Source organism: Mustela nigripes, chromosome 17 (genome assembly GCF_022355385.1).
Source record: "Mustela nigripes isolate SB6536 chromosome 17, MUSNIG.SB6536, whole genome shotgun sequence".
Classification (NCBI taxonomy): Eukaryota; Metazoa; Chordata; class Mammalia; order Carnivora; family Mustelidae; genus Mustela; species Mustela nigripes.
The window spans coordinates 6,359,589-6,384,830 of NC_081573.1; the positions used below are offsets into that span (position 1 = coordinate 6,359,589).

Sequence of the window (25,242 nt, forward strand, 5' to 3'; positions counted from 1 at the left end):
CTGCTGACCGTATGGATTCCTGGTTTCCTGTGTTACCCTGTATGCCCTGTTGTTGTTTATTTGGATTTTCAAATTGCCCCTTATATGGCCGGGGAGCTTCTTCCGGCTGACCTCTGTCCCTTTGCCGGGACCCCACAACTCTGTCCTTGCTTTACTGCCCAAGAGGTTTTAGGGTCATCTTAGACTTGCTCTTCCTGCTCCAGACGTGGGAGCAGCCTAGTCTCCCAGGACTCAGGCCCTTTTCGTGGGGAATGGTATTTAGAAGTCAAGCCCCGGATGCTGGAGGTGTCCTCTTAGCTCGATGACATCCCCGTGCACCCGTGACGTCTGTGTTTACTATTAGGTCCCTCTCTCTGTACCGAAACCCAGTACAAACCCGTGCCTCTGATTCTCATCCCGATACTGCAGACTCCTCCTTTCCCCCCCTTTCTGTACCCGTGAGGAACCTGATTTCCCTTTCTCTGTCGTAGAATCCTGCGTGCCACCCCTCTCCCTTCCGCGCCCCTACCCTGTGCAGCAGGACTGCCCTTCTGGCCCTGACCCCGCATCCAGGCCCTACACCATGCTGCCCCCGTGAGTGGACATCCTAGGGACCTGCCTTCAACATCTTCTCACTCAGCTGCTGCTGCTCCCACAGGGCCCGCCAGGCTCCTCTCCCCGTGTCCCAACACTCTGTGCCCCGCTGTCCCTAGAACTCCTCACTGTGTGGGCACCCCCTCACTCCCACACCCGATCTGAACTCTGGCTCCCTGTCCTGATTCCCTCCCAACCCCACCGGTAGAGACCCTCAGCGCCTCCTTGGGCTTTCTTTCCCCAACCCCCTCGCTCGCTCGCCCTTAATTGCTGTGGGTGGCCACTTCCTGAAGTCGGACTGTCACTGGCCTCAGTGATTGCTGCTCCCTGAGGCCTTGGGCCATGTCCGCTACATCTTCACAGGCCTGGAGGCCGGTGGAGACCCGGCTTGGAGCGAGCACCCTGCAGGCCCGCTGGAAAGCGAATCAATAGGTGCCCTCCGCTCTAATCCCCGGTTTCGAGACCATCCAGTTCTATTCTGGGGATAAAAGGTCAGAGGCTGAGACTGGCGCCCCCTCCACGTCACTCAAGCCAGATGGGGAGGCAGGAACAGCTCTGATCCCTCCCCATCCTCGGGAGAGATTTCTGCTCCAGCTGTCACAACTCTCGGACACTGGGACCCGGACTGAGGGAGAGGCCCAGAGAGGCAGGAAGACTTGGCGAAGGAGTGCCAGGGAAAATAAGGAAGCCCAACCCGCCAAGGGGGACGGGAAGGAGGGGGACAAGAAGGAGGGGGAGCTGCCTTGAGCCTGGTGCCCGGTGCCCCGTGCCCTGCCCCTCCATGCAGTTTCCCATGGGCCCCGCCTGCATCTTCTTGAGGAAAGGCATCGCCGAGAAACAGCGGGTGAGATGGCGGGCAAGGCAAAGGAAGTCCGGGGTGCGGGGTAAGAAGGGGCGTGACAGGTGCAGGGGCCGGGGGCCAGATGGGGGGCCCAGGCAGGGGGTGCATGCCTGAGAAGGTAGAATTTGGGGAGCTCGGAGGGCCAGTGAGGTGGGTGAGGGTGAAATCAGAAGTCAGCAGCAAAAGGGGGAGAGGGAGACCCACAAATAAAAGGGGAACTGGGGTGTCCCTGTTTGTCACCACCCATTCCCTTGGACACCCAGAGCAAGGACGATGATGACACCAGTGGCCACTTCACCACGGCGCTGCTGCGTGCCCAGCCCTGCGCAAAGGGCTTTGCTTTCCCGCTGTTATTTCATCCTGTTAAGCCCACGAGGCCATCCTTGCGTTCCCATTTCACAGATGCAGATGCTAAGGCTGAGTCACAAAGCCCCTGCCTTACGCAGTTACTGAGTGGCAGGGTCCATTCAGATCTATTTGATTCCAGGGGGCTTACCTTTCCTTGTTAGGCTTTCAGATGATGGGTGGTGGGAGGAAGGAGATGAGGGGAGAGACAATAAGAGAAGTTGGGGGGGGGCCTAGAATAAAGGGAGAAGCCTGAGACTAGTGGGGCTCCCCAGGTGGCGTGCCACATACCCAGGGACGTGGCGCTCAGATGGGAATGCTGGTCCCATGCAACTGAATGCTGGTCCCATGCAAACGGCTTCTAACCCTTGGGAGAAAGAATGGGGCCCATAGGGAAAGAATCAAGGGGGTATAGTGGAAAGAATTTTGGCTCAGATTTCAAGTCTCAGCCCTCACTGCACCTGACCTTGAGAAAGTGATTCAGTGTCTCCCTGCCCCTGGAAGGGCTCTGCCACTTAGGAGCCGTGTGACCTCTGGCCATTTCCTTAACCTCTCTGTTCCTCAGCTTCCTCTCAAGGAAGATGGGAATGCTGTTTGGTCCTACCTCCCCGGGTGGTTCTGAGATTTAAATGACATTGGTGCTCAGAGCACGTTAGCTGTGATTCCAAGCCTCGTTTTCTTGTCCCAGAGAAAGGAGGGGATTGGATGCCGTGGCATCGAAAGCCTCTTGCAGCACAATGGGAGGGATGTCTGTTCAGGAAAGACAGAGGGAGAGAGTTCAAGATTCCGGGATAGGAGAGAGGAAATGGGAAGTGATGAGAAAGAGGGTGAGAAACCATCAGGGTGGGAGTCAGGATGTGGGAGAAGGTAGAGGAGGGCGGGGTGGGGAGAGACAGGAAAGGGAAGGGGCTGCTCGGAGGAGGGAGGGGACGCGTTTAGAGAAGTGGATATTGGCTCCCTGACCCTCTCCAAATTCCCTCTCCCTGCATTCCTTTCCAGGAAAGACCCCTGGGACAAGATGAGATCGAAGGTAACCTCTGTCCCCGAATGCCACCTCATTGTCATCCACCCCTAGGCTTCTCCCTGTGCATCTCAGGGTAGACCCTTCCCACGCAAGCTTCATCCCCCTCTCTCTTCCCACTCAGCCGTGATGTTGTGCAACTCCTCATGCTCACTTAGGAGCCTCCCAAAGTGTTTAGAAGACATACCCATCCCTAAGTATCTCAGAGACCCAGGAGAGACACATGTATGAGTTTTTGGGTTTTTGTTTATTAATTTTTTAATAAACATATAATGTATTTTTGTCCCCAGGGGTACAGGTCTGTGAATCGCCAGGTTTACACATTTCACAAGCACTCACCATAGCACATACCCTCCCCAATGTCCATAACCCCACCACCCTCTCCCGATTCCCCTCCCCCCAGCAACCCTCAGCCTGTTTTGTGAGATTGAGTCTTTTATGGTTTGTCTCCCTCCCGATCCCATCTTCTTTCATTTTTTCTTTTCCTACCCCCCAAACCCACTTCCTCATATCAGGGAGATCATATGATAGTTGTTTTTCTCCGGTTGACTTATTTCACATGCATGAGTTTTAAGTTGAATCAAAAACTTGACTTTTCTTTTGGTGGTTTGAAAGCTTCGCATAATTTCAGCCCAGAATTTGGAGGACCGCCATGCCGTCGCTTTGCAGTGTCACGGATCATTTCTCTTGTACATTTTGGTCTTGCATGTTACAATCTCCAGCCACATTTCATACATCACTCCTGTTTGAAACTTTTGTTTTCAAATATGCCTTCTCCTTTGCAAAGTCTTTAGTTGGTGACTCCCTGACGGTTTCAAGGGATGCCAGTTCCTCCCCATGGACTGTTTCAGGTTCCCCCAAAGTTCTTCTCTCTTAACTTTTCAGAGCTTCGGGAAGCATTTCTTGAGTTCGACAAGGACAGAGATGGGTTCATCTCCTGTAAAGATTTGGGGAATCTCATGAGGACGATGGGTTATATGCCCACAGAGATGGAGCTCATTGAACTGGGCCAACAAATCCACATGAACTGTGAGGCCAGGGCGGGAAGAACTGCTGGGAGTGGGGGAGGGCTGTGGTAGAAGGGGGAGGGATGTGAGGCTAAGCCAGAGAGAAGGAAAAGGGTAGGGGTCCCTAGGAGTCTAGAAGTAAGGACTCCAGGATGGACTCAGGGAGGCAGTGTTGGAAGTGGATAAAAGGGTGACTCTTCAAGGCAGATTTCGTTTCAAGACCCACTTCTATCATTTACTGATGGTGGTACTTTTGAAATGTGGAGTCAGCTCCCATGCTTGAGTCCGTTGCCCCACCTGTCAGGAAGAGATGATGTCACTCCTTGTGGGATTGCGATAAAGGAGCTGATGCAGGTCAGGCTTAGCCTCCAGTAAGGGGTGATTTATGGAGGTCACAACCACAACCACCGAGATGCATTGGTAGAGGGCAAGATTGGAACCCAGTTTATCACCGGAAGCAAACTTGGGATGGATTTCAGAGCTCATTTTGAGAAGGAAGCTTGGACAAAATTGCTCTGGGCTTTGCTTCCAGGCGTACCACAGAGTAAATGAGGCTAGGCATGGATGGGATCGTGTTCCTATCCGGAAGGGATTTGGCTCCCACTGAATTCACTCTCCCCCTTCTATAGACCAACAGATGAGCGAACGTAGATCTGAACCAATTAAGAGATTTGCCCAAGGTCACAGGGACAGCTAGTGACTTCCATCCCACACACCCAATCCATCCTGGTTGGGATTAGAGGGACTCTGTGCCCAGGTTGGCTGAGAGGGAAAGTTCTCAGAAGGCAGGGAGATCAGAACAGTTCTCCCTGTTGAACAGACCTCCAGACCTCAAAGGGTCCAGTGGGGTCATGGGGGGTTGATTCCTTGGCATCTCACTAGACCTGCCTCTTCTGTCCTCAGTGGGTGGCCGTGTCGACTTTGATGATTTTGTGGAGCTGATGACGCCCAAACTGCTGGCTGAAACAGCAGGGATGATCGGTGTCCAGGAGATGAGAGATGCCTTCAAGGAAGTGAGTTAAGGGTTTCATGGTGTCAGTGCTTGAAGGAAACCTCAGGGTTCTATGACTGGTCTTCAAGTGTAGACGGAACCCACCCAAACCAAGTTTTTTGGGAACTATAATGGATGTATAGGGAAGGAAAATGACATCTTCCAAACACTTGCAAAGCACAAGGCCCTCTACACATACTCTCTAGTTTATACATCATATGGAACAGTAGGGGTAAGTGACTCCTTACCCCAGTTATGCATATGAGAACAATGAGGCTTATGGAATTTACAAATCTTACCCAAGTCCTGCAATCCCCAGAACACACACTAGGACCTCTAATTTCCGTGCCCGTAATGGGAAGAAGGAATCCAATAATTTGAGATCCCACAGGGGAATGCAAAGAGATAATCTGGTTTAACCCACTTGTAGAGACGCTTTAAAAATGAGATCCAGGGAGGTGAGGGGCTTGCTGAAATTCGCTTTCATCCCCTAATAAAATGCGTTTCTCAGGAGCGCCTGGGTGACTCAGTAGGTTAAGCATCTGCATTTGATATATAGCAGTGTGATTGAGGAACTCATTTTTTTTTTTCATTTTATCTAATTTTGATTACTTTCAATTTGATTATTTTTTCAATTTTCACTTACATTCAACAGAATATAAATTCAATTTGTGTGAATTTAAAAACAAATACACAGTTCAGTTACTGGGAAACATTCCTTTCAGAAAAACTTGGGTGTGTGGTCTACCTTTTCTTTTATTAAAAAAGATTTTATTTGTTTATTTGAGAGAGGGGGGGTGAGCAGGGGCAGAGGGACAGGAAGAAGCAGTCTCCTTGCTGAGCAAAGAGCCCAACATGAGACTTGATTCCAGGACCCCGAGATCATGGACTGAACTGAAAGCAGATACTTAACTGACTGAGCCCCCCAGGCGCCCCTGATTTGTTTTAAACAAACATGAACACAAGGCTCTGATGTATAGACCATGTGGGGATCCAGAGGACCAATGGGGGGGGGCTGTCATGATAGTCCAGGCAAGAGATGATTGTGGCCTTGGCCACATTAGCATCAGCTGACTAAGGAAGGATAGTTAGCTGCCCCACCTGCTTGGGATGTAGAACATATGAAACATTCCGGTAGATCGGTAAAGTGTTTGCAGCATGGAGTTTTGAAAAGAGTTCATTGATTCAGCATACCAGGTGGCAGGCACTGTATGGGGCTGGGCACAGGGCAGCGAATCGGGCAGTGAACAAGGCTGTGCTGATGACCACCTTCGGGGACCTGACCCGCCTGTACACCATGTGCAAAAGCACTTATCTTAATTCCTGACCCACAGTGAACTGGTCAGTAAACACTGCTCTTGGGATTGTCGTACTTGTGGCTGACATCACCCCCCCTGCTTCCGTCAGTTTGACGCCAATGGAGATGGAGAGATCACCCTCGGGGAGCTGCAGCAGGCCATGCAGAGGCTCCTGGGAGAGAAGCTCACACCCCGTGAGATCTCGGAGGTTGTGCAGGAGGCCGATGTGAACGGAGATGGTACCGTCGACTTTGAAGGTGACGTTACATGGGGATAGCCACTGGTAGACGCTTAACCCTCTGAGCTATCCAGGCACTCTGACAAAAGCTAAATTTTTAACCCAATATTCAAGTGCATCCATAGTCTGCCCCCACCCACTCCACACTTCAGCAAACTCTCTCTGAGCTGCTGTGCTCTGGGGCACACTTGGCCCCTGCTCTGTGTCCCTCAAATCCTATTCCTTTTTCCCTGGTGTTCCTTCCACTTCCTGCACCTTCCCCATCAGTGCATTCTTAGGTCTCATCTCTCCCTTGGGAATCGGCACAGCAATGCCTCTGCCAAGAAGCTTCCCTTCACCCTTAGCTGGGTGTATTAAACCCCACTCTGTGGTCCTACAGACGTTTTCCTGTTCCTCTCCCTTCAAAGGGAGTAATCTCTGAAGACTTTGATGCTCTGAGTTGTGTTCACCTTCCGGGCCATCAGATTCCTGGAGGGTGATGAGGGATGTTCTCTGAACCGTCCACTGTCAGTCCCCAGAGGGAAGTTTGGTAGATATTCATTGCATGACCACAACTTAGTAAACGTTTGCTGGATGCCTGCTGGATCTCGCCAGGCTCAGGTGTGCAGGGGACACCACTGGAAATCTGGACAAGGTTGGAGACAGATCCCCAGGCAGGGGAGGGACAGACTGACCTCAGGACCTGGGTGGGGCCCTGGAGTTCATCTGGCATGGAGTCACAGAGCAGTCAGGGTCACCCTGCCTTCATTCCAGGCTTTGCCACTCACCGTCCTCGTGACCTCAGGCTCACTGGTCAGCCTCACTGACCTCTGTTTGCCTATCTGTAAAAAATGGTATTTTCTCCTCCAGGATTAGTTGAAAGTATGAGATCAGATAATCACAGTTATTATTGAACACTTCGTGTGTCTTATAAGCATGATCTTGTTTAACCATCTGAAAGACTATAGAAGGCATATGGCCGTCCTGTGACTCCCAGGTTGGAGATGAAGAAACCGAGGTACACCGGGGACTTGCCCGCAGATCCCCCATGGTTCCTGACACACACACATACAGTAAGGGCTCAAAAGTAAAGCTGGCCGCCCTTACAAATATGTGTCTCACCAGGGACTTTTCTTTGCAGAGTTTGTGAAGATGATGTCTCGCTGAGAAGGTTCCAGAAGCCCCATACCCCCCTCCCTGGCCAACATGGATCAAACATTTGCTGAGGACTGAATCCCCCTGGGCCCTTCCAGGAGAGAGGGTGGGAGGGTGCATGGTGATGGGCCCTGCAGAGAGAGCATGAGCTGAGGTTAGCCTGGAGCGGTCACTTTGTCCAGATAGCACTATGGGGTGAGGGGTACCTCTCTAGAGTGAGATTAAGAAGGAAGAGTCTACATACGGAAATGAGATTGGGACTAGGGTTAGTGTCACTCCCCCAAGACACCTTTTGACTTTTCATAATCCCCAATGCCTATGTCTCTTCCCCAGCATCCTCTTGGGTCCAACTCCTGAAAAAGTTCAGCCCGTAGTCCACACTTCCCCCTTCTTGCTTCCAATCTCCTCAGTTTCTTTCTGCCAGTAAGAGGGGGCATGCCGATCTTGGGGCTACAAATGGAATTCCTGATAAGACTGGGCTTAGAAATGGTTCATTAAAGAGGCTTTCAAAAGTGAGCTTAGTCCGTTTTGTTCATTTCTTAGAAGCTCAGTCTGCTTTTTCCCCTCTAGCCTCCTACTTCCTTTTCCTTGTGTAAGATACTCAGGCCACTGAATTAAATCATAAATCTGGATTACCAAGGTTTAGGGCAAGCTGATCCCCAGGGGAGTTAATCCCCTGCAAAATGTCATCAAGCAAAGGTGGGGGGGGGGACGGGGAGTTCTCAAATTCCAGCTCAGCCAGGTGGTGTGGAAACCATTCCTGAGAACCCCAGCCCCCCTGCATTGGGCCACACAGGGAACTCCGGGATATGGCCTCTGTTAGGAGGGGCGTCATGCCAGTCCCCACACCCTGACACTGACCTGCGCCCTGTCACCGGAGGGTCTGTTCCTCCTCACCTTTACCTGAGGGCAGTATGCTCCAGGAACGCCAGGTCCCCAAAGTACAAGATTTGTGTCCCACCTTCCAGAAAGTTTTCCTCACATCTGAAACCCACTAAGTAGATGTATATAATAGGTCATCCAGTTCAACAGCCTTGTTTCGTAAAATTAAAATTTCGTTTTTGCCCTTCCTTCCTCCCTGTCTCCTTCCCTTCCCTCCGTGCCTTCCTCCCCTTCTGCGCTGCATTTATTCAACAGTGATATATGAAGTTGTTGCTGTAGGTGCTCTTCCAAGCATGGGGCTCCCATGATGAATGAAATACACCAATCCCCGCCCTCCTCCCAGAGAACTTACATTATAAAGGGAGGAGACAGACACAGAACAAAATACATGATTAAATATAATCCTAGTTAGTATGGTCGAAGTTGGTAAGAGATATGGAGAAAAACGGAGCAAGAAGGTGGTTTAAGGGGTCTGAGAACGAGCAGGAGTCCCCATTCCATGCAGGGACATCAGAGAGTCTACGGAGCACCAGGGGCATATCCAAAGGAAGAGCACTTCCAACACAGTGTAGAGCAAATGCAAAGGCCCTGAGGCAGGAAGGTAGTTGGCTGTGTTGGAGGAATGGTGGGAAGCCATGGTGGTCGGACAGAGGTAAGGGGGTGGATCAGGGTTAAACCATGATGATGCAATGTTCTAGATCTGCACTGTTATGGTAGTCACTCACCACATGTGGCTACTGAGTTTTAAACCTGGTGAATGAGGCTGAGAAACTGAATTTTATTTTTATTCTGCTAAATCAACATTTTACAACACTGATTTTATGAATGATGTCAGGAGGGCAAGGGGAAGGGGATTCCACATAAGCAAGGCATAGAGGCTGGAGTCGGGAATAGGGCAGGGGCTGGAGTGTACTGAATGAGTGGGCAGAGGCAGGAAGTGTGTGAGGGAAGGCTGGAGACAAGGACAAGGCACATGTAGGATCTGGGGGGCAGGAAGGCCAGGTTTCCTGTGGCATGTTTGTATGTGACTGGCATGTGATGGTTCTTGAGCCATCATGGAATGAGATCTTCGGGCTTCTCCAATGTCTATGCAATGTCATTTTAGACAATCAGATTGGTACCGTGTGGCTGAATGGTTAAATCTATCCCCGATGTCTGCAGGCAGTGTGGGATAGTGGTCACAATTGCTCAGTGTTTTATGAAAGAGGAGGAGGGGCAAGGGGGGGGGGGGGAGAGGGAGAACAATAACACGAGGATGCATCTGGGCTCACAGGGAAACAGACTCTGTAATCAATTACTGATGTCTGCCACTGGCATAGGGGAAGGATAGTCAAGGTAGGATTGCAATGAATTTTCTTTTTTTTTAATTCTTTATTTAAATTCCTATACTGTTAACATACACTGTATTATTAGTTTCAGGGGTAGTATTTAGTGATCTGTCAGTTGCATGTAACACCCATTACATCGAGTGCAATGACTTCTCTACATTCTTTACCTTCTGTTTACTTTCGAATTTATTTATTACTGATTTAACAAGTATCTACAAATGCTCCACTCAAATCTACCATTTCCCAGAAAGAGAGAGCAGGCTGCAGTTCCTTCCTTGGGCTCCTGGGCTGAGAATCTGACCTCCCCCCATGAGACTCACCAATGCCGTCACCAACGCTTCCTTCACCACATTCCTGTCCCTCCCCATCTCTCTCATTCCAAGAGGTACAAAAAGCAGCCCTGGGGTTAACTGTGGGCTCCTGTGGTTATGCCACATTTCCCCTCCGTTTTTCACAAAGGACCAAGTGATCAAGCAAAATGGCGAGCAAGGTATTTCTAAAAGCGATTAAACTTGAAAGACTCAATGAAAAAAACAAAGCAGGTTCTAAACTTGGTATGTCCGTCTTCCACTGAAGATATTTTTCCTCCCCTGGAAAATAAAATCACAAGCCAGCATTCAGGTAATAGGTATGCACTGACTCAAAACACAATGTGAATACCAAAGTACTATATTGGTTTTCAAGACTGAGTCAGAAGATGAGGAGCTGAGACACCCCTGCCCTTCACCTGGCTCACAGGGACTGGAAAACACTGACCGTGAGCACCTCAGCCTCACCTCTACTAATAGGTTTGGTGAAAGAGGGGCCTGAAGAAGATAGTTGTGCTCTGGATGTCCACTAAAAATGTTCTTCTTTCTAGCCACAGCCTGGGGATGACTTGTGGGTGTTCTTGGTTTGGGTTTGGGTTTTGTTTTAGAGAAAAAAGAGAGAGAGAGGGAGTGGGGGGGGGATGAGGGGAAGGGAGCACAGAGTCCAACTCAGAGCTCAATTTATGACCCTGAGATCATGACCTGAGCCAAAATCAAGAGATGCTTGACTGACTGAGCCACCCAGGCACAACAACATGTGAGTGTTTTTAAATATCCACCCTGTTAGGATGGTACCCAGAGCCCCAAGGCCACTCCTTTGCCTCTCCTCTACTCCAGGAAGATAATTTTCATGGCCAAGCCAAAATTCAGGAGTCATCCATAAGCCACATGCGTCCTAAGGGTATATAGTGCTAGAAACACGAGAGTTGTCCCCACATCTGAGGGAAGGGCTTCTGTTTGTGTTTAAATCCCAGAATCAGAGTGATTAGGTCAGTAGAACCAGCTATTTGAGAGTTTCCACAGGCCTTAGAATACTAAAGCCAGAGGAAAGAGCTAGAAGGGAGAGTGAGGTGGATCCTGTGGAGAGATTGGAAGACTTATGCATGGAGGTGGGGGAGGGACCCACATGATGGGGAGCAGAAATGACCCCACCTTTTCCTCCACTGGCTACTTAGTGATGGGGTTAGCAGATCAACGACCTGGTGCCATGTCCTCTGGGGACTGGAGAAGTCCTGGTGGTTTCCTTTCAAGCCTATCTTTTCTTCTCGTGCTCTAGAGAAATTCTGTTTTTCTTGCACACCCAACGCCTGCTGGTCCTAAAACCTGGCATGGTAACTTTCAGGGTCGGAAAGAGTTCGTCCACCTCCTTCTAAGTCAGGAAGCTGTCCCAGTCTCTCCCTACCCCCACTTCACCTCACCTCTGGGTCGTGGAGCTCATCCTGTTGGGAACCTCAGTGAATCATGCTAGAAGGACACTGCACTGCCCAGGGGTACATTACGCATCTCACCTTTGCATCAACAATACACCCAGGTGCGGTCCCGGTCATAGTCATAAGACGTTGCACACCACATAAGGTTCTGCTTTGTTCCTTTGTTGGTACAGTTAAAATAATTCTTGTTTTTATAGTTGAATGGGAAGTGGCATGGAAACCCAGGAACCAAGGAGGAAATTCCTAGGGAGAAGAAAGGATAGGACAGTGGTTCTCCCTGTACCTTTACACTGTGGTGAAGTCTTAGGCTTCGGAGCCCACCCTAAAATCAAAATTGGGTCCACAATACCTTTGCGTGTGTTGTTTGGGTGCTGCTCAGAGGCTCCCATTAGTAGAGAGAAATGCTGACCCAATCCTAAATCTCACAGAGATTTTCTTCCCTGGGAAGCTATTTGAGTTTAGTTCCATGGGGTGTGGAATGGGGAACAAGGACAGAGTGAAAGCACAAGGGGTCCTGGCAGGGGGAGAGACAAGGACAACATCATGTCACCAAGGGAACCAGGGAGCGGAGCGGAAAGCACGGAGAGGACGTAATACAGGGGCTCCTCTTTAATCCCAGATCCTCAGTGTGTGAATCCTCCACATGCTAAAATTTATTTGGAAGCCAAATCAGTACTGGTGGGGTTTCTGTGGCCGTGTGCGGACACATAGTGTCCACATTCTTAGCTGAAGCCCAGCAAGGTGCACCCTGCCTCTTCCGTGCAAATATCTAGACCAGTGCAGTGCTGGAGAGCTGTCCAGGGTCCTGACGTGCAGGCAGGCTGCCTGCAATGTGCCTTGTGAGGAAATGTTATATTACATTTACAGAAAAATGTTCTATTTTCGTTCCTTAAGGGCTTCCGCCCTGATCATCCACCAAATCTACATTTTTTCTCCCTTGTTAGCAAAATTATCCAAAACATGCAATGGCACCGAAAGATTGCCACATGACCTTTTCACGTCCTCCTAGAGTATTGTCTGAAGAGTCCCTAACAGTCACCTGATTCTCCAGCTCAGTGTCATCAAACTTTTTCTAGAAGTACCAGATGGTAGGTATTTTCAGCTTCGTGCCTCATACAGTCTCTTTCTTTCTTTCTTTTTTTTTTTAAAGCAGGCCCCCTGCTGAGCAGAGAGCCCGATGTGGGACTCAATCACAGGACCCTGAGATCATGACCTGAGCTGAAGGCAGCGGCTTAACCCACTGAGCCACCCAGGCGCCCCAGTCTCTTTCTTTTATATGGGTCCCAAGTAACGAATTTCACATACTTTTGCTTGTCACAAAATACCATCCTTCTTTAGACTTTTTTCTTTTTTCTTTTTCTTTTTTTTTAAATTTAATTTATTTATTCGACAGAGAGAGATCACAAGTAGGCAGAGAGGCAGGCAGAGAGAGAGAGAGAGGAAACAGGCTCCCTACTGAGCACAGGACCCCGAGATCATGACCTGAGCCGAAGGCAGCGGCTTAACCCACTGAGCCACCCAGGCGCCCCAGACTTTTTTCAATCATAAAAAAATGTAAAAATGATTCTTAGGTTGGGGAACAAAAAAAAAATTGGTCCAGCTCTGGCCCATAGGCAGGATGGGATTCACAGACCCCCTACTCTAGGGAAACAGGGAACTTCATCTCACTTACTACCTGCTGTTGCATTTGTTGGAGGCTCCAACTCTGGAACGTGTAGAAAACTGATACATTGTGAATGATTTTTGTTCCATAGAGATGCCAGTAACTTCTGTCTGGCAGACAAGATAATCACAAAGGTTTGATTGCCCATTATACGTTAATGGATTTGATAGCTAACTTAACAGTCTTGCTTGCACTCAACATTCTTCTCTTCACTGACTTTATGTGTTTCTTATAATGTCCCCTGAATTAGCTTCACTATCCTTCTAGTTCCCTTATTAATAGCCTTTTTTCTTTAAGTAGGCTCCATGCCCAGTGTGGATCCCAATGTGGGGCTTGATCCTATGACCCTAAGATCAAGACCTGAGATGAGATCAAGGGTTGGATCCTTAACCAAATGAGCCACACAGGCACCCCAGATTTTTCTTTAAACCTTAGGAACATCTGGGTGACTCAGTGGGTTAAACCTCTGCCTTTGGCTCAAGTCATGATCTCAGGGTCCTGGGATCGAGCCCCCCATATCGGGCTCTCTGCTCAGCAGGGAGCCTGCTTCCCCCTCTCTCTACCTGCCTCTCTACCTGCTTGTGATCTCTGTCTCTCAAATAAATAAATAAAATATTTTTTAAAAAACCCTTAGTATGTGCTTACTCTATGTTTGTATAAGCAAGTGTTAGGTGTTTTGCATTTTGAAAATCTGACACTGGCTCCCTTCTCTTGGATCTTCAGCAGCCTGTACTTTGCCTGTCACACAGTTGCATTGTTTATGCTCTTCACCCATCAGATCCATGAGGCAGAGACCCTGAATTACTCATCGCCAATATGCCCACCTCCCAACATATGCTAAGTAGATGGATGAAGAAACCCACCCGTGCCCACCCAGTCCCCTTCCCCGGTTACTTGTGTCGGCGCAGAGGCTCCACTTCCCATCCGCATCCATGTTCTCTGTGGTTGGGCACCAGAGTTTGTTGCTTTCATTTTCAACACACTCAGAGATCGTGCTATTTCTGTAGATGGAGGGGAAGATGCAGGGCTTGCTGAAAGAATTTCCCCCATACTCTGAAAATAATCATGGAAAGGTCCCAGGGACGAGAAGAGACAACAAAAAGAGCTTCCATTTATCACACATGAACGAGGCACCACGTTTTATCTCATGAAAGGCAACATAACATTGAACACACCCAAACGAGTTCCTGGTGATGTTATCAGGTCTACTTTGCATACAAGGGAGAACCCAAAATGTCAACCACTACACAGTTTACTGTCTATTTGAACAGAGGCTTTGTGTTCTATGGGCTTCAATAACAGAGTTATTGTGAGATTTAAGGATAAGGGTGGTAGGGACAAGGATACAAGTGATGGATGGCTGGGCCAAGGATAAATTAAGGTGTTCTATGGGATTAGGATTTTTTGAGAGCCAAGGGAAGAACATAGTGAAGATTTTATGAAGGAATAAGTATGCTCCATGGATAGGTGCCTCACGTGAATCTTCATCCCAATGGAGGCAACACTACTTAGTGAGAAACATGGACACCACCGCCATATGGACTTGAATTCAAATCCTAACTCTGACATCACCTAGGAGTGTGACCTTGGGCAGGACTTAATTTTATTGCAACCATTTATTGAATAGAGAAGAAAATGGCATCTTATAGAGCTTCCATGGAAAGATTCAATGGGAGGTTATATGTAGAGGTCATGGATCAGAGTCTAATACAGAGAGGGCTCTAGAATGAATGGAGGTCATTAAGAAGTGAAGAGATTATTAAGGTGAAATGTTAAGGAAAGGTCCAGCACTTGGTGAATCTGTTTATTGGCAATTCTGGCAACAGAAACACTTGAAAACCAATGTGAGCCCATGGTTTTTATTCTCAGGTTAACTGGATTTTCCATGCTGACATTGGGGTCTTGGGGGAGTGTGGCCTCAGGACATTCTTGTCTCCTGTGGTTGTCCTAATGTACTCTCCAAGAAGGCATTTGGTTCCTAGAAGACTGCTCCCATTCTTCTTCTCTCCCCTGTGCTACCATCCCCTCAGGAGGATCATTGTTATTTCCCTCCTCCCCACCAAACACCCCATCCCTGCGCCAGTGCCTCACCATTGATTTCACAGTATTTCCACTGCTGTTTCTCATCAAAGCTGGAGGTGACAGAACACCACAGCCTTCCAAAGAAGCTGCCCTCCATTATGCAGGTGTTATGGGACCTTCCTCGATAGATGAAGGGGAAGATGCATCGTGGGTAATCTGTACAAAAAGAAGCCCATGAGTGGTTTCACTTTCTCGGCCATTCATGGGACAGTCATCTAATCATCCTTCCATCAGAAAAGATTTTATTCACTCATTTCATCAAGCATTTCATTAAGAAAGCCTTTTCCTGTACTTTCATCCTCAAAACTTCCCCAGCGACGTTCCCAATCTCAACCATGGTGTGCTGTACAAACAACATACTTCACTGTGTCTTAAAAATGAATCTCTTAGAAAATGACCTATAGGAATAAAGTCAAGACAAAGAATTTTGATGGTTTATGACCAACAAATAAAGCCAAGACCTTGACATACAAGGAATGCTGCCATTACCAAAAAGAAAAATTGTCAAGTGTCAGAGAGGTCAAATACAGTAAAATTATCATCTAGGTGCTGGTGTCTTATGGCAACTTCCATAGACAGATTGAATTTCCCACCACAAATGTAGGGCTACAAATATAGTTTGTATTTGTTTATAATGTTTATACAAATATAAACATTATGTTTATAGTGGGTGGATTTACTCACACTAAGTGAGGGAATCAGGGTCATTTGGAAATGATGGAGGGGTTTTCATAGACGAAGGGATGAAGGAAGACTTGGAGCAGGTGGCATTTGAGAAGAGGTTCTCACAATGTGGCGAAGCCAACCATGCAAAAACTGGGGATAATTGAGGTCCAGACAGAAGGAATAAAAGTGTGAGAGTTCAAAGACAGGAAGGAGTTCAAAATACTCAGGAAGCATGTCAGTCAGTGTCGCTGGAGCTCAGCAGGCAAGGAAGGGAGGGGAAGATGGGGACAGGAAGGGCAAGGTCAAGTGGAGCTTTCCAGACCAAGGTGAGGGGTCTCCTCGTCTTGCCCTCCTTCTTCTTGCCTTCCTCCAACTCTCCCCACTCCTCTTCTTCCTCTTTCTTCCAGCTGAGTCGTAGGAGTTCTTTTGGATATTTCAGATATTAACCCCTTATCAGATACACGTTTTGCAAACACTTTCTCCCATTCTAAGGTTGCCTTTCATTTTATTGATGGTTTCTTTCTCTATACTGAAGCTTTGTAGTTTGATGTGGCCCCACTTGTTTATTTTTGCTTTTGTTGCCTTTGATTTTGGTGTCAAACCCAAAAAATCATTGCCAAGACTGATGTCTCACAGATTACTCCCATGCTTTCTTGTAGGAGGTCTGTGGTTTTACATCTTGTGTTCAAGTCTTCAATCATTTTGAGTTGATCTTTCTGTATGGTGTAAAACAGGGTCCAGTTTCATTCTTTTGCATGTGGCTATGCCATTTTCCCAACACCACTGTTGAAGAGATTGTCCTTTCCCCATTACATATTTCTGGCTCCTTTGTCATAAATTAATTGACCATATATGCATTAGTTTATTTCTGGACTCACAATTCTGTTCCATTGATCCCTGTGTCTGTTTCTATGCTAATACCATAGGTTTTTATTACTATAGTTTTGCAATATAGCCTGAAATCAGGGCATGTGATACCTCCTGCTTTGTTTTTTCTTTCTCAATATTGCATTGGCTATCTGGGGGTCAGGATATCCCTCTAAGTGTGCCGGTGAGCCACAGAGGGCATGAGCAGGGAAGTAGCCTTGCCTGACTTCACATCCCAAAAAGGTTTCTTTGACTGATATGCGGAGAATCTATTGGAGGGAGGTGAGGGGGATTTGGGAAGACCGATTAGGAAATATTGGCTGGCAGAGTTGATGGTGATTCAAGAAGGATGGAGACAGAGGAAGCAGATGCTCCCCAGAAGCTGAAGCTAGTATCTACTTTGAAGACAAAATTAAGTCTAGTTGGTGGGTCACCTGTGGGGTGGGAAGAAAGAATTAGGGATGACTCTGTTCTTCTATTTACACAGTAGTGGCACATTGTCCTTATTGAGGAAGCCTGCAAATGAGCAGAAAAGCATCTGCACAGTAATATATGTTTAAGTGATATGAATATTGTAAGCTAATGTCACTAGGGATTGCCATGGGTATCTGTTTCTGATCTCCATATTCCACTCACGAGAAGCGTCCTGTGAGGCAGTACTTAGAAATGGCCATGGAAAACCGCTTCCCCACCACTATTCACAGGGAGTGAGATACCCGCCAGTATGGGTTCAAAGAGCAGTACTTGGTTCAGAAGCCAGATCTGAGGGAGAAGATGCAAAAGATGCCTTCATCTAATAGGAGCCCTTGGTGACATGGCTGAAGGGGTTAAATCAAATGCAGGTTGTTGACTCTCAGGGCCTTGACTGTGTCTAGTATATGCAGTTCTGGCAGAGTTTTGTCCCCTTTTGTACATCTTATGCATGTTTGGGGACATGTTCCAGAATTCAAAAAAAAAAAAAAAAAACCCTCTAATTTTCAGGTTCAGTTTCTGCCAGTTGATCCTGATTTGCATTGTTTGAGCAATATTTTCAGCCAGGGATTGTACTGCTTCCAGGTCTGGTTTGGTTTTTTCTGTGTAATGGGGCTTCTTTGTAGTCATTTTTAGCTCTTGCAATCAAAGAGATTCTGCTTGGAGGTACAAGAGTCTGGCCACTTTCTAATATCTTGTAGGTTAGATAGGGTCATGGGTGCTTAATTACTTTACAACAATATTGCTTCTTTTTATTTCTCTTCTTCTGCAGTTATGGAATTATGTTGATTTATTTTGAGGTTAGGAATTTAGAATAGGTAATGTTCTTTATAAATTTTATTTCGGGATAGTAAAAAGGGTGTTATATTTATTATCAAAGGGAGAATTCGATCTAAGAGAGTCAAGAACAGTGGTACAGGGAAAAGTAGGTTCTAAATATTCAACACCTGGTTACTAGTAGGAACAATTAAAATGTCCAACAATAGGATATTGGTTAAAACAAAATGCCCTTTGTCCCGTGCACAAAAGATAGAAATCATACAATTACAAAAATGTCTTGGGCTTTGAGAAAAAAGTAAACAGAGTCTCTTAAATCCCTTCTCAAATCCCTTATACTTTGTCTCTGTTTTTCCTTATTAATTTAGAAAATCAAGAAAGAGACAAAGAATACGGTGGTTCAGAGAGCTCCATTTTCAACACTATCGTTTTTAACATCATTACCCCATTATTAGCATCCAGTGCTTGGCCTCCTGCAGCATTTCTAGGCACACAAATACGTATCATAACTCGTGTGCAAAAATATGATCATATTATACAAATCCACACATTCTCTTTTGTGACCCATAATTTGAGGAGGCCTCCTGAGGGGACAGCATGGCACTACTCACCGTCCACCATGCAATACTTCCACTGCCCATCGTAAATGGCTCTGGTTGCACACCAAGGGGAGAGGCTATTGGTTTTGATGCAAGAAAAGTAGGAAGACCCCTTGTAGATGAAGGGAAAGACACATGAATCTTTCTGATCTGGAAGAAAGAGAGATAAAACAGAGGGGCTTCATCACAGTCAAAGAGCCAAGGATGAGTTTTGGTTTGGTTCCCATGGCGGGGGGGTCTGAAGGTGACATGTGAAGTCTTAGCATCGAGCTTTCTTGTGACATATAAGGGCATGTCCAGCTTTGTTGAGACCAAGAGTACAGGGAAGGAGTCTCATGAACCATGAAAACAACCGGGATAAAGTTGTCCTCAGACCAGCAGAGCACCATCAACATTACAGCAAACACATCTGGTAAAGGTCATAATATCACGGTAGGTAATGGAAGGACACACATTAACTAATTCTGAAAAGCAATTTCATTTTGCAGTGCTCTTTTCAATCTTTCTGATGACAAAAGAGAAAACTTCATTTTAATGCTGCTATTTCTCTACCATGTCTCTAATTTTGAATAATCTCCCTTTTAACAACAACAAAAAGAGGGCAGGTCACAAGCTCAAAGCTGTATTGGGACAATAGCATCTAGTAGAATCTAATAATAGGATTTTGTTTTCACAGTATTTTTGTTTGCAATTTCTATTTATGGCAAGTAGTAGCATTTTTATAGATTATAGACCTGATGTTAACTATCCTTTAAAATAAGGGTGTTGGGGCACCTGGGTGGCTCAGTGGGTTAAGCCTCTGCCTTCAGCTCAAGTCATGATCCCAGGGTCCTGGGATGAAGGCCCACATCAGGCTCTCTGCTCAGCAGGGAGCCTGCTTCCCCCCTCCTCTGCCTGCCTACTTGTAATCCCTCTCTCTCAAATAAATTTTAAAAATCTTTTAAAAAAATAAAATAAGGGTGTTAAAGTGAAGAAGAGATCATATCTAAAGAAGAAGGTGGAGCCAGTGATGCTGGGGTGCAGATATGGCAAATGTTGAGGAGGTGGTACTTGGATGAGGAAAGTTAGAGAAATGCAACCCTTGGCCTTTGTATTCCTCGGTGTGAGGACAGGGACTTTGTCTTTGACGCAGTGTATCCTTGGAAACTAGAACAGTCACTTGCTCATAGAAGATGCTTAAGAAAGAACTGACAAAATGAAGATGGAAGTTCAGAAAATGCCACGTGAAAAAAAAAAAAAGCTAGACAGATTTCCTTAATGCAGGACTCATTAGCAGGGCCAGTATGCAAATGAGAACTGAATTAGCAAGAGGTGTATGGAGTATCTTAAATTGTCCTTTTCCCCAATCCCTTGATAGCTTTGGAGAATAATGTTCCAAACACATCTTAGGAAATTCTATTCTAGGGGCGCCTGGGTGGCTCAGATGTTAAGTGTCTGCCTTTGGCTCAGGTCATGATCCCAGGGTCCTGGGATCGAGCCCTGCATCGGATTCCCTGCTCGGCAGGAGGCCTGCTTCTCCCTCTCCCACTCCCCCTGCTTGTGTTCCCTCTCTCACTCTCTCTCTGTCAAATAAATAAATAATATCTTGAAAGAAAGAAATAGAAAGAAAGAAAGAAATTAAAAGAAAGAGAGAAAGAAATTCTAGCTCAAATTCTTCACATCATGGAGAAGGGAGTAAAGACCCATGTAAGATAAGGAATCATTTCAACTTAATGCCTTTTTTTTTTTTTTGAGCAGAACTAGAACGAGAACTAGAATTTTTTATCTAATGGTCCAAAATCATAGCTTTTCTCTTTGCCTTCATCCTGTGATTCCCTCCTCCTCTCTCTTTTTCCCTCCCACAAGGATATAACGAAGGCTTACTATGATAAAGACATTCTGATAGGTTATATAGTGTGTGTGCATGTGTGTGTATGTGTATGTGTGTGTGTGTGTTCCTATTCCAAACACGGTGAGACAAAGCTTCCATGGACTCACTAAATGGGTTCCTAGCTCGAACCTATTTTTTGACTTTCTTATAGTTAGGTGGGGTCACGTGACTCAGTTACAACTCATGTGGGTGGAAATGATGTTAGCTACTTCCTTGCTCCCAAGCAAACCTCCATGCTCCTTTCTTCTGTCAGCTGGATATACAGCCATGGTTCTCAATGGAGAAAAAGACATTAGACAAAGTTTGGAGGCATTTTGGTTGTTACAGCTGGGAGAAGGGGATACTGGTAGGTGTACAGCTGGGAGAAGGGGATACTGGTAGGTGTACTCCTGGGATCTACTAGGTAGAGGCCAGGGTTGTTGCTAAACTTCTTACCATGCACAGGTTCCACAACAAAACCAACTGGCCCCAAATGCCAACAGTGGCCAGGTTGAGAAACTCAGATAAAAAGGATGACCCTGCAGAGAACCTTGAGGCTCTAGGGGCTGGAGGAGCCATGATACAGAAGGATCCTGTGTCTCTGAATCTCAACGGAAGAGGCTTCCCACCACACATCCACATCGAAGTGCTAGCTGAGTTTGATGTGAACGCTACTGAGTTCAGCCACTGACGTTTGGGGATAGTTAGTCTGTTACCAATACAGATGAACAAGACATCCTCTCTACCTTCAACCTAGTAGCCCCATCTCTTCTGGATCAGATTCTTAGCCTGTATGATCTGACCTAAGCCATCATAAGGGTGGATGAGGGATGTCCTGGGAGGGGGTGGAAAGGCAGACCTCAATCTTTGAGCTTCGCTGGTGGGTTGACGCAAGTAGAGGCCTTGAACTCACATTGCGCTTTCAACCTCTGGGTCTCAGAACTTTCTGGTCTTGGTTTTATACAGTTGAAATCAGTTAATATTTGGAAAGTGCTTAGAAGAGCACATGACTGCTACCCAGCGAATGTTAGCGATCGTCACCATCACCATCATCATCATCATCATCAATGATTCTCAGTCAGGGACACCACCAGAGCATAGGATGCTGGTGGTGAAGTGAGGGCAGGCAGATGCCCCCTTGACCCAGGATTAAGATTATCCTTGGGAGTTGTTAGTAAGAATCAACACATAATAGATACTATTAGCCATCTGCAAAGTAACCCAGCAGATGGTCTGATCTTCTTAACTGGGTTGAAATCCTCTCTCATCTGGGCCCTGCTGACCTCTCTGTTCTCACTGTCTGATTAACATTTCCTCGACCTTCCTCCATACTCTTTCTTGTCTTTGGCATTTGGCTCATGCCCTCACCCTGCTCTTTTCTTTCTTCCTAGCCTTATTCCCCATTACTCAAGACTTGGTTCAGTCCAGATTAATACTCTTCCACACTCTTCCAATACTCTGAGCCAATCTTTATCAATATACTTACCAAATAGTCAAAAAATACAGTTATCTGTTTCCATGTCTATCACTCCCGTTTGCTGTGAGGTCTCTGAGTATAGGGCATAAGTTTATTTACTGCCATGTTTCTGACCCATTGCACGGTGCCCGGCCTTTGGGAATCACTCAGTCAATGTGATAAGTTAACCATATGAATAAGTTAACCATAAATATGTGCCAAGTCTCGCCACAGGAATGTGGAGGTGGTCTCAGGAAGGTATGACCAGAATGAGACAAGAACTGGGAAATCTGGCATGGTTCCCTGTCTGAATAAACTCTGGGTTCTTAGCCTTTTGGGTCTCCTCAGTTCTTGTGAGAAGCCAGACCTTCTCTCGGGAAAACGCTCATAATTCCCTGTGGCAGAGACTGCTGTGGATTCAAAACCAGCTTCATCTTCCTCCTAAACGTACTGTTCAAAGCCACATTTCCCAGACTCCCTTGCAGCTAAGCATTCTGTGAGTTCAGGCCAGTGGAAATGGGAGAAAGGAACAGATATCACTTCCTGGCCAAAAAAAAAAAAAAAAAAAAAACCTCTCTTCCAAGATTATCACACTCTTGGCTCTTGTCTATCAGCTGCAAGCAAAGAATCCACACAGCACCCAAAAGCCCTCGGTGTTGGTGGAGAGCCCCATAGCGGAAGGTGAATGGACCCCTGCTGACCAGACGCACTCTTACTGGGCTTTATGGGAACGAGAAATAAAATGTTTCATGCTAAGCTGCTGATGGTTTGGAGTTTGTCTGTTTCAAGATCTGTTCTCACTACCCTGGTAAGTGCACACCTTTTTTTTATACCAATCCGGGATTTCATGGACTGTAGTGCCTGTCCAGTGACCTATATTCCAAAGATATTAGAAATCTCTGGAATATAGAATGTGATCATTGAAAAATGACTACATGGGGGCACCTGGGTGGCTCAGCCATTGGGCGGCTGCCTTCAGCTCAGGTCATGATCCCAGGGCCCTGGGATCGAGCCCTGCATCGGGCCCCCTGCTCGGTGGGAAGCCTGCTTCTCCCTCTCCACTCCCCTGATTGTGTTCCCTCTCTCACTGTGTCTCTCTGTGTCAAATAAGTAAATAAAATATTTTAAAAATATTATTTTAAAAAAAGAAAAAGGGCTTCATGGAATCCAAGTGCATGAAAATAGGAGTGTTTCTTGAGGGAGGCCCGGGTGGCTCAGTTGGTTAAACCTCTGCCTTCAGCTCAGGTCATGGTCCCAGGATCCTGGAATTGAGTCGCTCATCAGGCTCCCTATTGAGTGGGGATCCTGCTTCTCCCCCTGCTCCTCCCTCTGCTTATGCTCTCTCTTTCTCTCTCTCTGACAAATAAATAAACAAAATCTTAAAAAAAAAATGAGGGTTTCTTGAGCCTATCCAAGGGAAAGGGCTTGTCAGGTAGAAAAGGATATTCATTGTGGAGAATTGTTTCACTATAGCTTGAGTGAACTACATATAATCAGGGTCTCTCTTGGTTCTGCTTCTGTGTTTACCATATGATCTTTGGGGAGCTGATTTAGATTCCTAGATATATTAAGAGCATGGACTCACACCCACTAGAATGGCTACTGGGTTTTTGTTTGTTTGTTTGTTTGTTTTGGGTTTTTTGTTTTTTTTTTGACAGAAAACAAGTGTTAGCAAGGATGTGGAAAATTTGAAACTTTATGCCCTGTTGATGGGAATACAAAATGATGCAGCTGCTTTGGAAAATAGTGTGGCAGTTCCTCAAAAACTTAAACACAGAATTACCATATGACCCAGCAATTCCCTTTCTGGCTATATCCCCCCAAAGAATTGAAAGTGGGTTCTCTTGGGGCGCCTGGATGGCTCGGTCATTAAGCATCTGCCTTTGGCTCAAGTCATGATCCCAGGGTCCTGGGATTGAGCCCCGTGTCAGGCTCTCTGCCCAGCATAGGGCCTGCTTCTCCCTCTTCCTCTGTCTGCCACTCTCCCTGCTTGTGCTCTCTCTCTGTAAAATAAGTAAATAATTTTTTTTAAGTGGGTACTCAAGGAAGTACTTGTAACACCTAATGTTTATAACAGCATTATTCACAATAGCCAGAAGATAGAAACAATCCAAGTCCATCAATGGATGAGTGGATAAACAAAATGTATGTGTATGTGTGTACACACACACAGTGAAATATCATTCAGCCTTAAAAGGAACGGGAATTCTGACAGCTGCTGCGACATGGATGAATCTCGAGGACACTATGCTCAGTGACACAAGCCAGTCACAATAAGACAAGTACGATTTGATTCCACTTTCATCAAGTATCTAGAGCGGTCAAATTCACAGAGACGGAAAATAGAACGGTGGTTGGCAGAGCTGGAGGGAGGGCAAGTGTGAGTCGTTTAATGGGTACAGAGTTCTAGTTTTGCAAGCTGAAAAGAGTGCTGGCTCTTGGTTGTACAACAAAGTCAATGCTGTTCTACTGAACTGTGTGCTTCAAAATAGTTGAAATAGTAGATTTCAGGTTCTGGGCATTTTACCACAATCTAAGAAAAAGAGTGGAAGATCTGAGTTGGAGTCTGAGGACTCAATCTATTGGAATTATAGACACCCCCTCCTTTTATGTAGAGAAAGAGGGAGACTGAGCGTACGAGTGGTGGGGGAGTGGCAAAGGGAGAGGGAGAGAATCCTCAGCAGGCTCCATGCCCAACTCAGAGCCTGACGCGGGGCTCAATCTCATGGATCTGAGCTAAAATCCAGAGTTGGATGTGTAACCAACTGAGCCACTCAGGCACCCCTAGAGCCCCCTCCTTTTAATTAACACATCTGCACTTCCTTACCATGTGCTGACCGCCATGAAAAATGCCCATGTCCATTATAGCCCCTACCCACTTATCTTGCTTCCCACATTTTCAGTTATCCATGGTCAAGGCAGTCCAGAAGCAAATGATTCTCTATTCTCCATCTTCTCTCTACCTGACTCCAGCAATCTTTGCTTTGGCCCCATTCGTTCTTTCTGGTTTCCAAATCCTCCCCATCATTTTCCAGTATACTCACTTCCACTTGTCTCAAAGGAGTAGAGGACGAAGGTCGTCCATCCCAACAGGTAACTGGACCATGGGTTCATCTCAACTGGCCTCTTCTTTCTGGTCTCAAGGAAGGGAAAAAAATTTTTTTTTTGATATTTTATTTATTTATTTGAGAAAGAGAGAGTGTGTGTGCCCAAGTGGCAAAGGGAGAGGGAGAAGCTGACTCCTCTCTGAGCAGGGAGCCTGACACGGAGCCAGGTCCCTGGACCCCAAGATCAAGACCCGAGCCGGAGGCAGATGCTCAACCGACTGAGCCACCCAGCGCCCCAGGAAGACAAAAATTTTGCTCCTATGTGTTCCTTCTTCCACTAATTCCAGGGTTCGGTGTCACACATGCCAT

General features: G+C 46.6%; 2 protein-coding genes across 2 annotated transcripts; one reads left to right on the forward strand and one right to left on the reverse strand.

The window, feature by feature from the left end:
- The first annotated feature begins 1,354 nt into the window (after positions 1 to 1,354).
- CABP5 (calcium binding protein 5) lies at positions 1,355 to 7,611 on the forward strand. The gene is made up of 6 exons (XM_059382544.1): positions 1,355 to 1,417; positions 2,759 to 2,789; positions 3,666 to 3,809; positions 4,691 to 4,800; positions 6,186 to 6,333; positions 7,435 to 7,611. Exons 1-6 carry the CDS (start codon positions 1,355 to 1,357, stop codon positions 7,458 to 7,460), a joined length of 522 nt encoding a protein of 173 aa, XP_059238527.1. The 3' UTR covers positions 7,461 to 7,611.
- Positions 7,612 to 11,481: 3,870 nt separating this feature from the next.
- On the reverse strand, positions 11,482 to 24,949 carry ELSPBP1 (epididymal sperm binding protein 1). Its single transcript, XM_059383039.1, has 5 exons — positions 24,871 to 24,949; positions 18,534 to 18,671; positions 15,151 to 15,297; positions 13,954 to 14,112; positions 11,482 to 11,639 (listed from the first exon to the last, which is right to left on the reverse strand). The coding sequence occupies exons 1-5, from the start codon at positions 24,938 to 24,940 to the stop codon at positions 11,482 to 11,484; spliced, it is 672 nt and encodes a 223-aa protein (XP_059239022.1). The 5' UTR covers positions 24,941 to 24,949.
- Positions 24,950 to 25,242: the final 293 nt, after the last annotated feature.

Excerpts from the sequence above, each read along its gene's own strand:
- CABP5 (XM_059382544.1), top strand. The coding sequence starts at position 1,355 with ATGCAGTTTCCCATGGGCCCCGCCTGCATCTTCTTGAGGAAAGGCATC. Across the intron at positions 1,418-2,758 it reads GCATCGCCGAGAAACAGCGG|GAAAGACCCCTGGGACAAGA; the intron begins GTGAGATGGCGG and ends ATTCCTTTCCAG. Across the intron at positions 2,790-3,665 it reads GGGACAAGATGAGATCGAAG|AGCTTCGGGAAGCATTTCTT; the intron begins GTAACCTCTGTC and ends TTAACTTTTCAG.
- ELSPBP1 (XM_059383039.1), bottom strand. The coding sequence starts at position 24,940 with ATGAACCCATGGTCCAGTTACCTGTTGGGATGGACGACCTTCGTCCTC. Across the intron at positions 15,298-18,533 it reads GAAGTATTGCATGGTGGACG|ATTACCCACGATGCATCTTC; the intron begins GTGAGTAGTGCC and ends CTTTTTGTACAG. Across the intron at positions 11,640-13,953 it reads GAGCCTCTGCGCCGACACAA|GAATTTCCTCCTTGGTTCCT; the intron begins GTAACCGGGGAA and ends TCTTCTCCCTAG.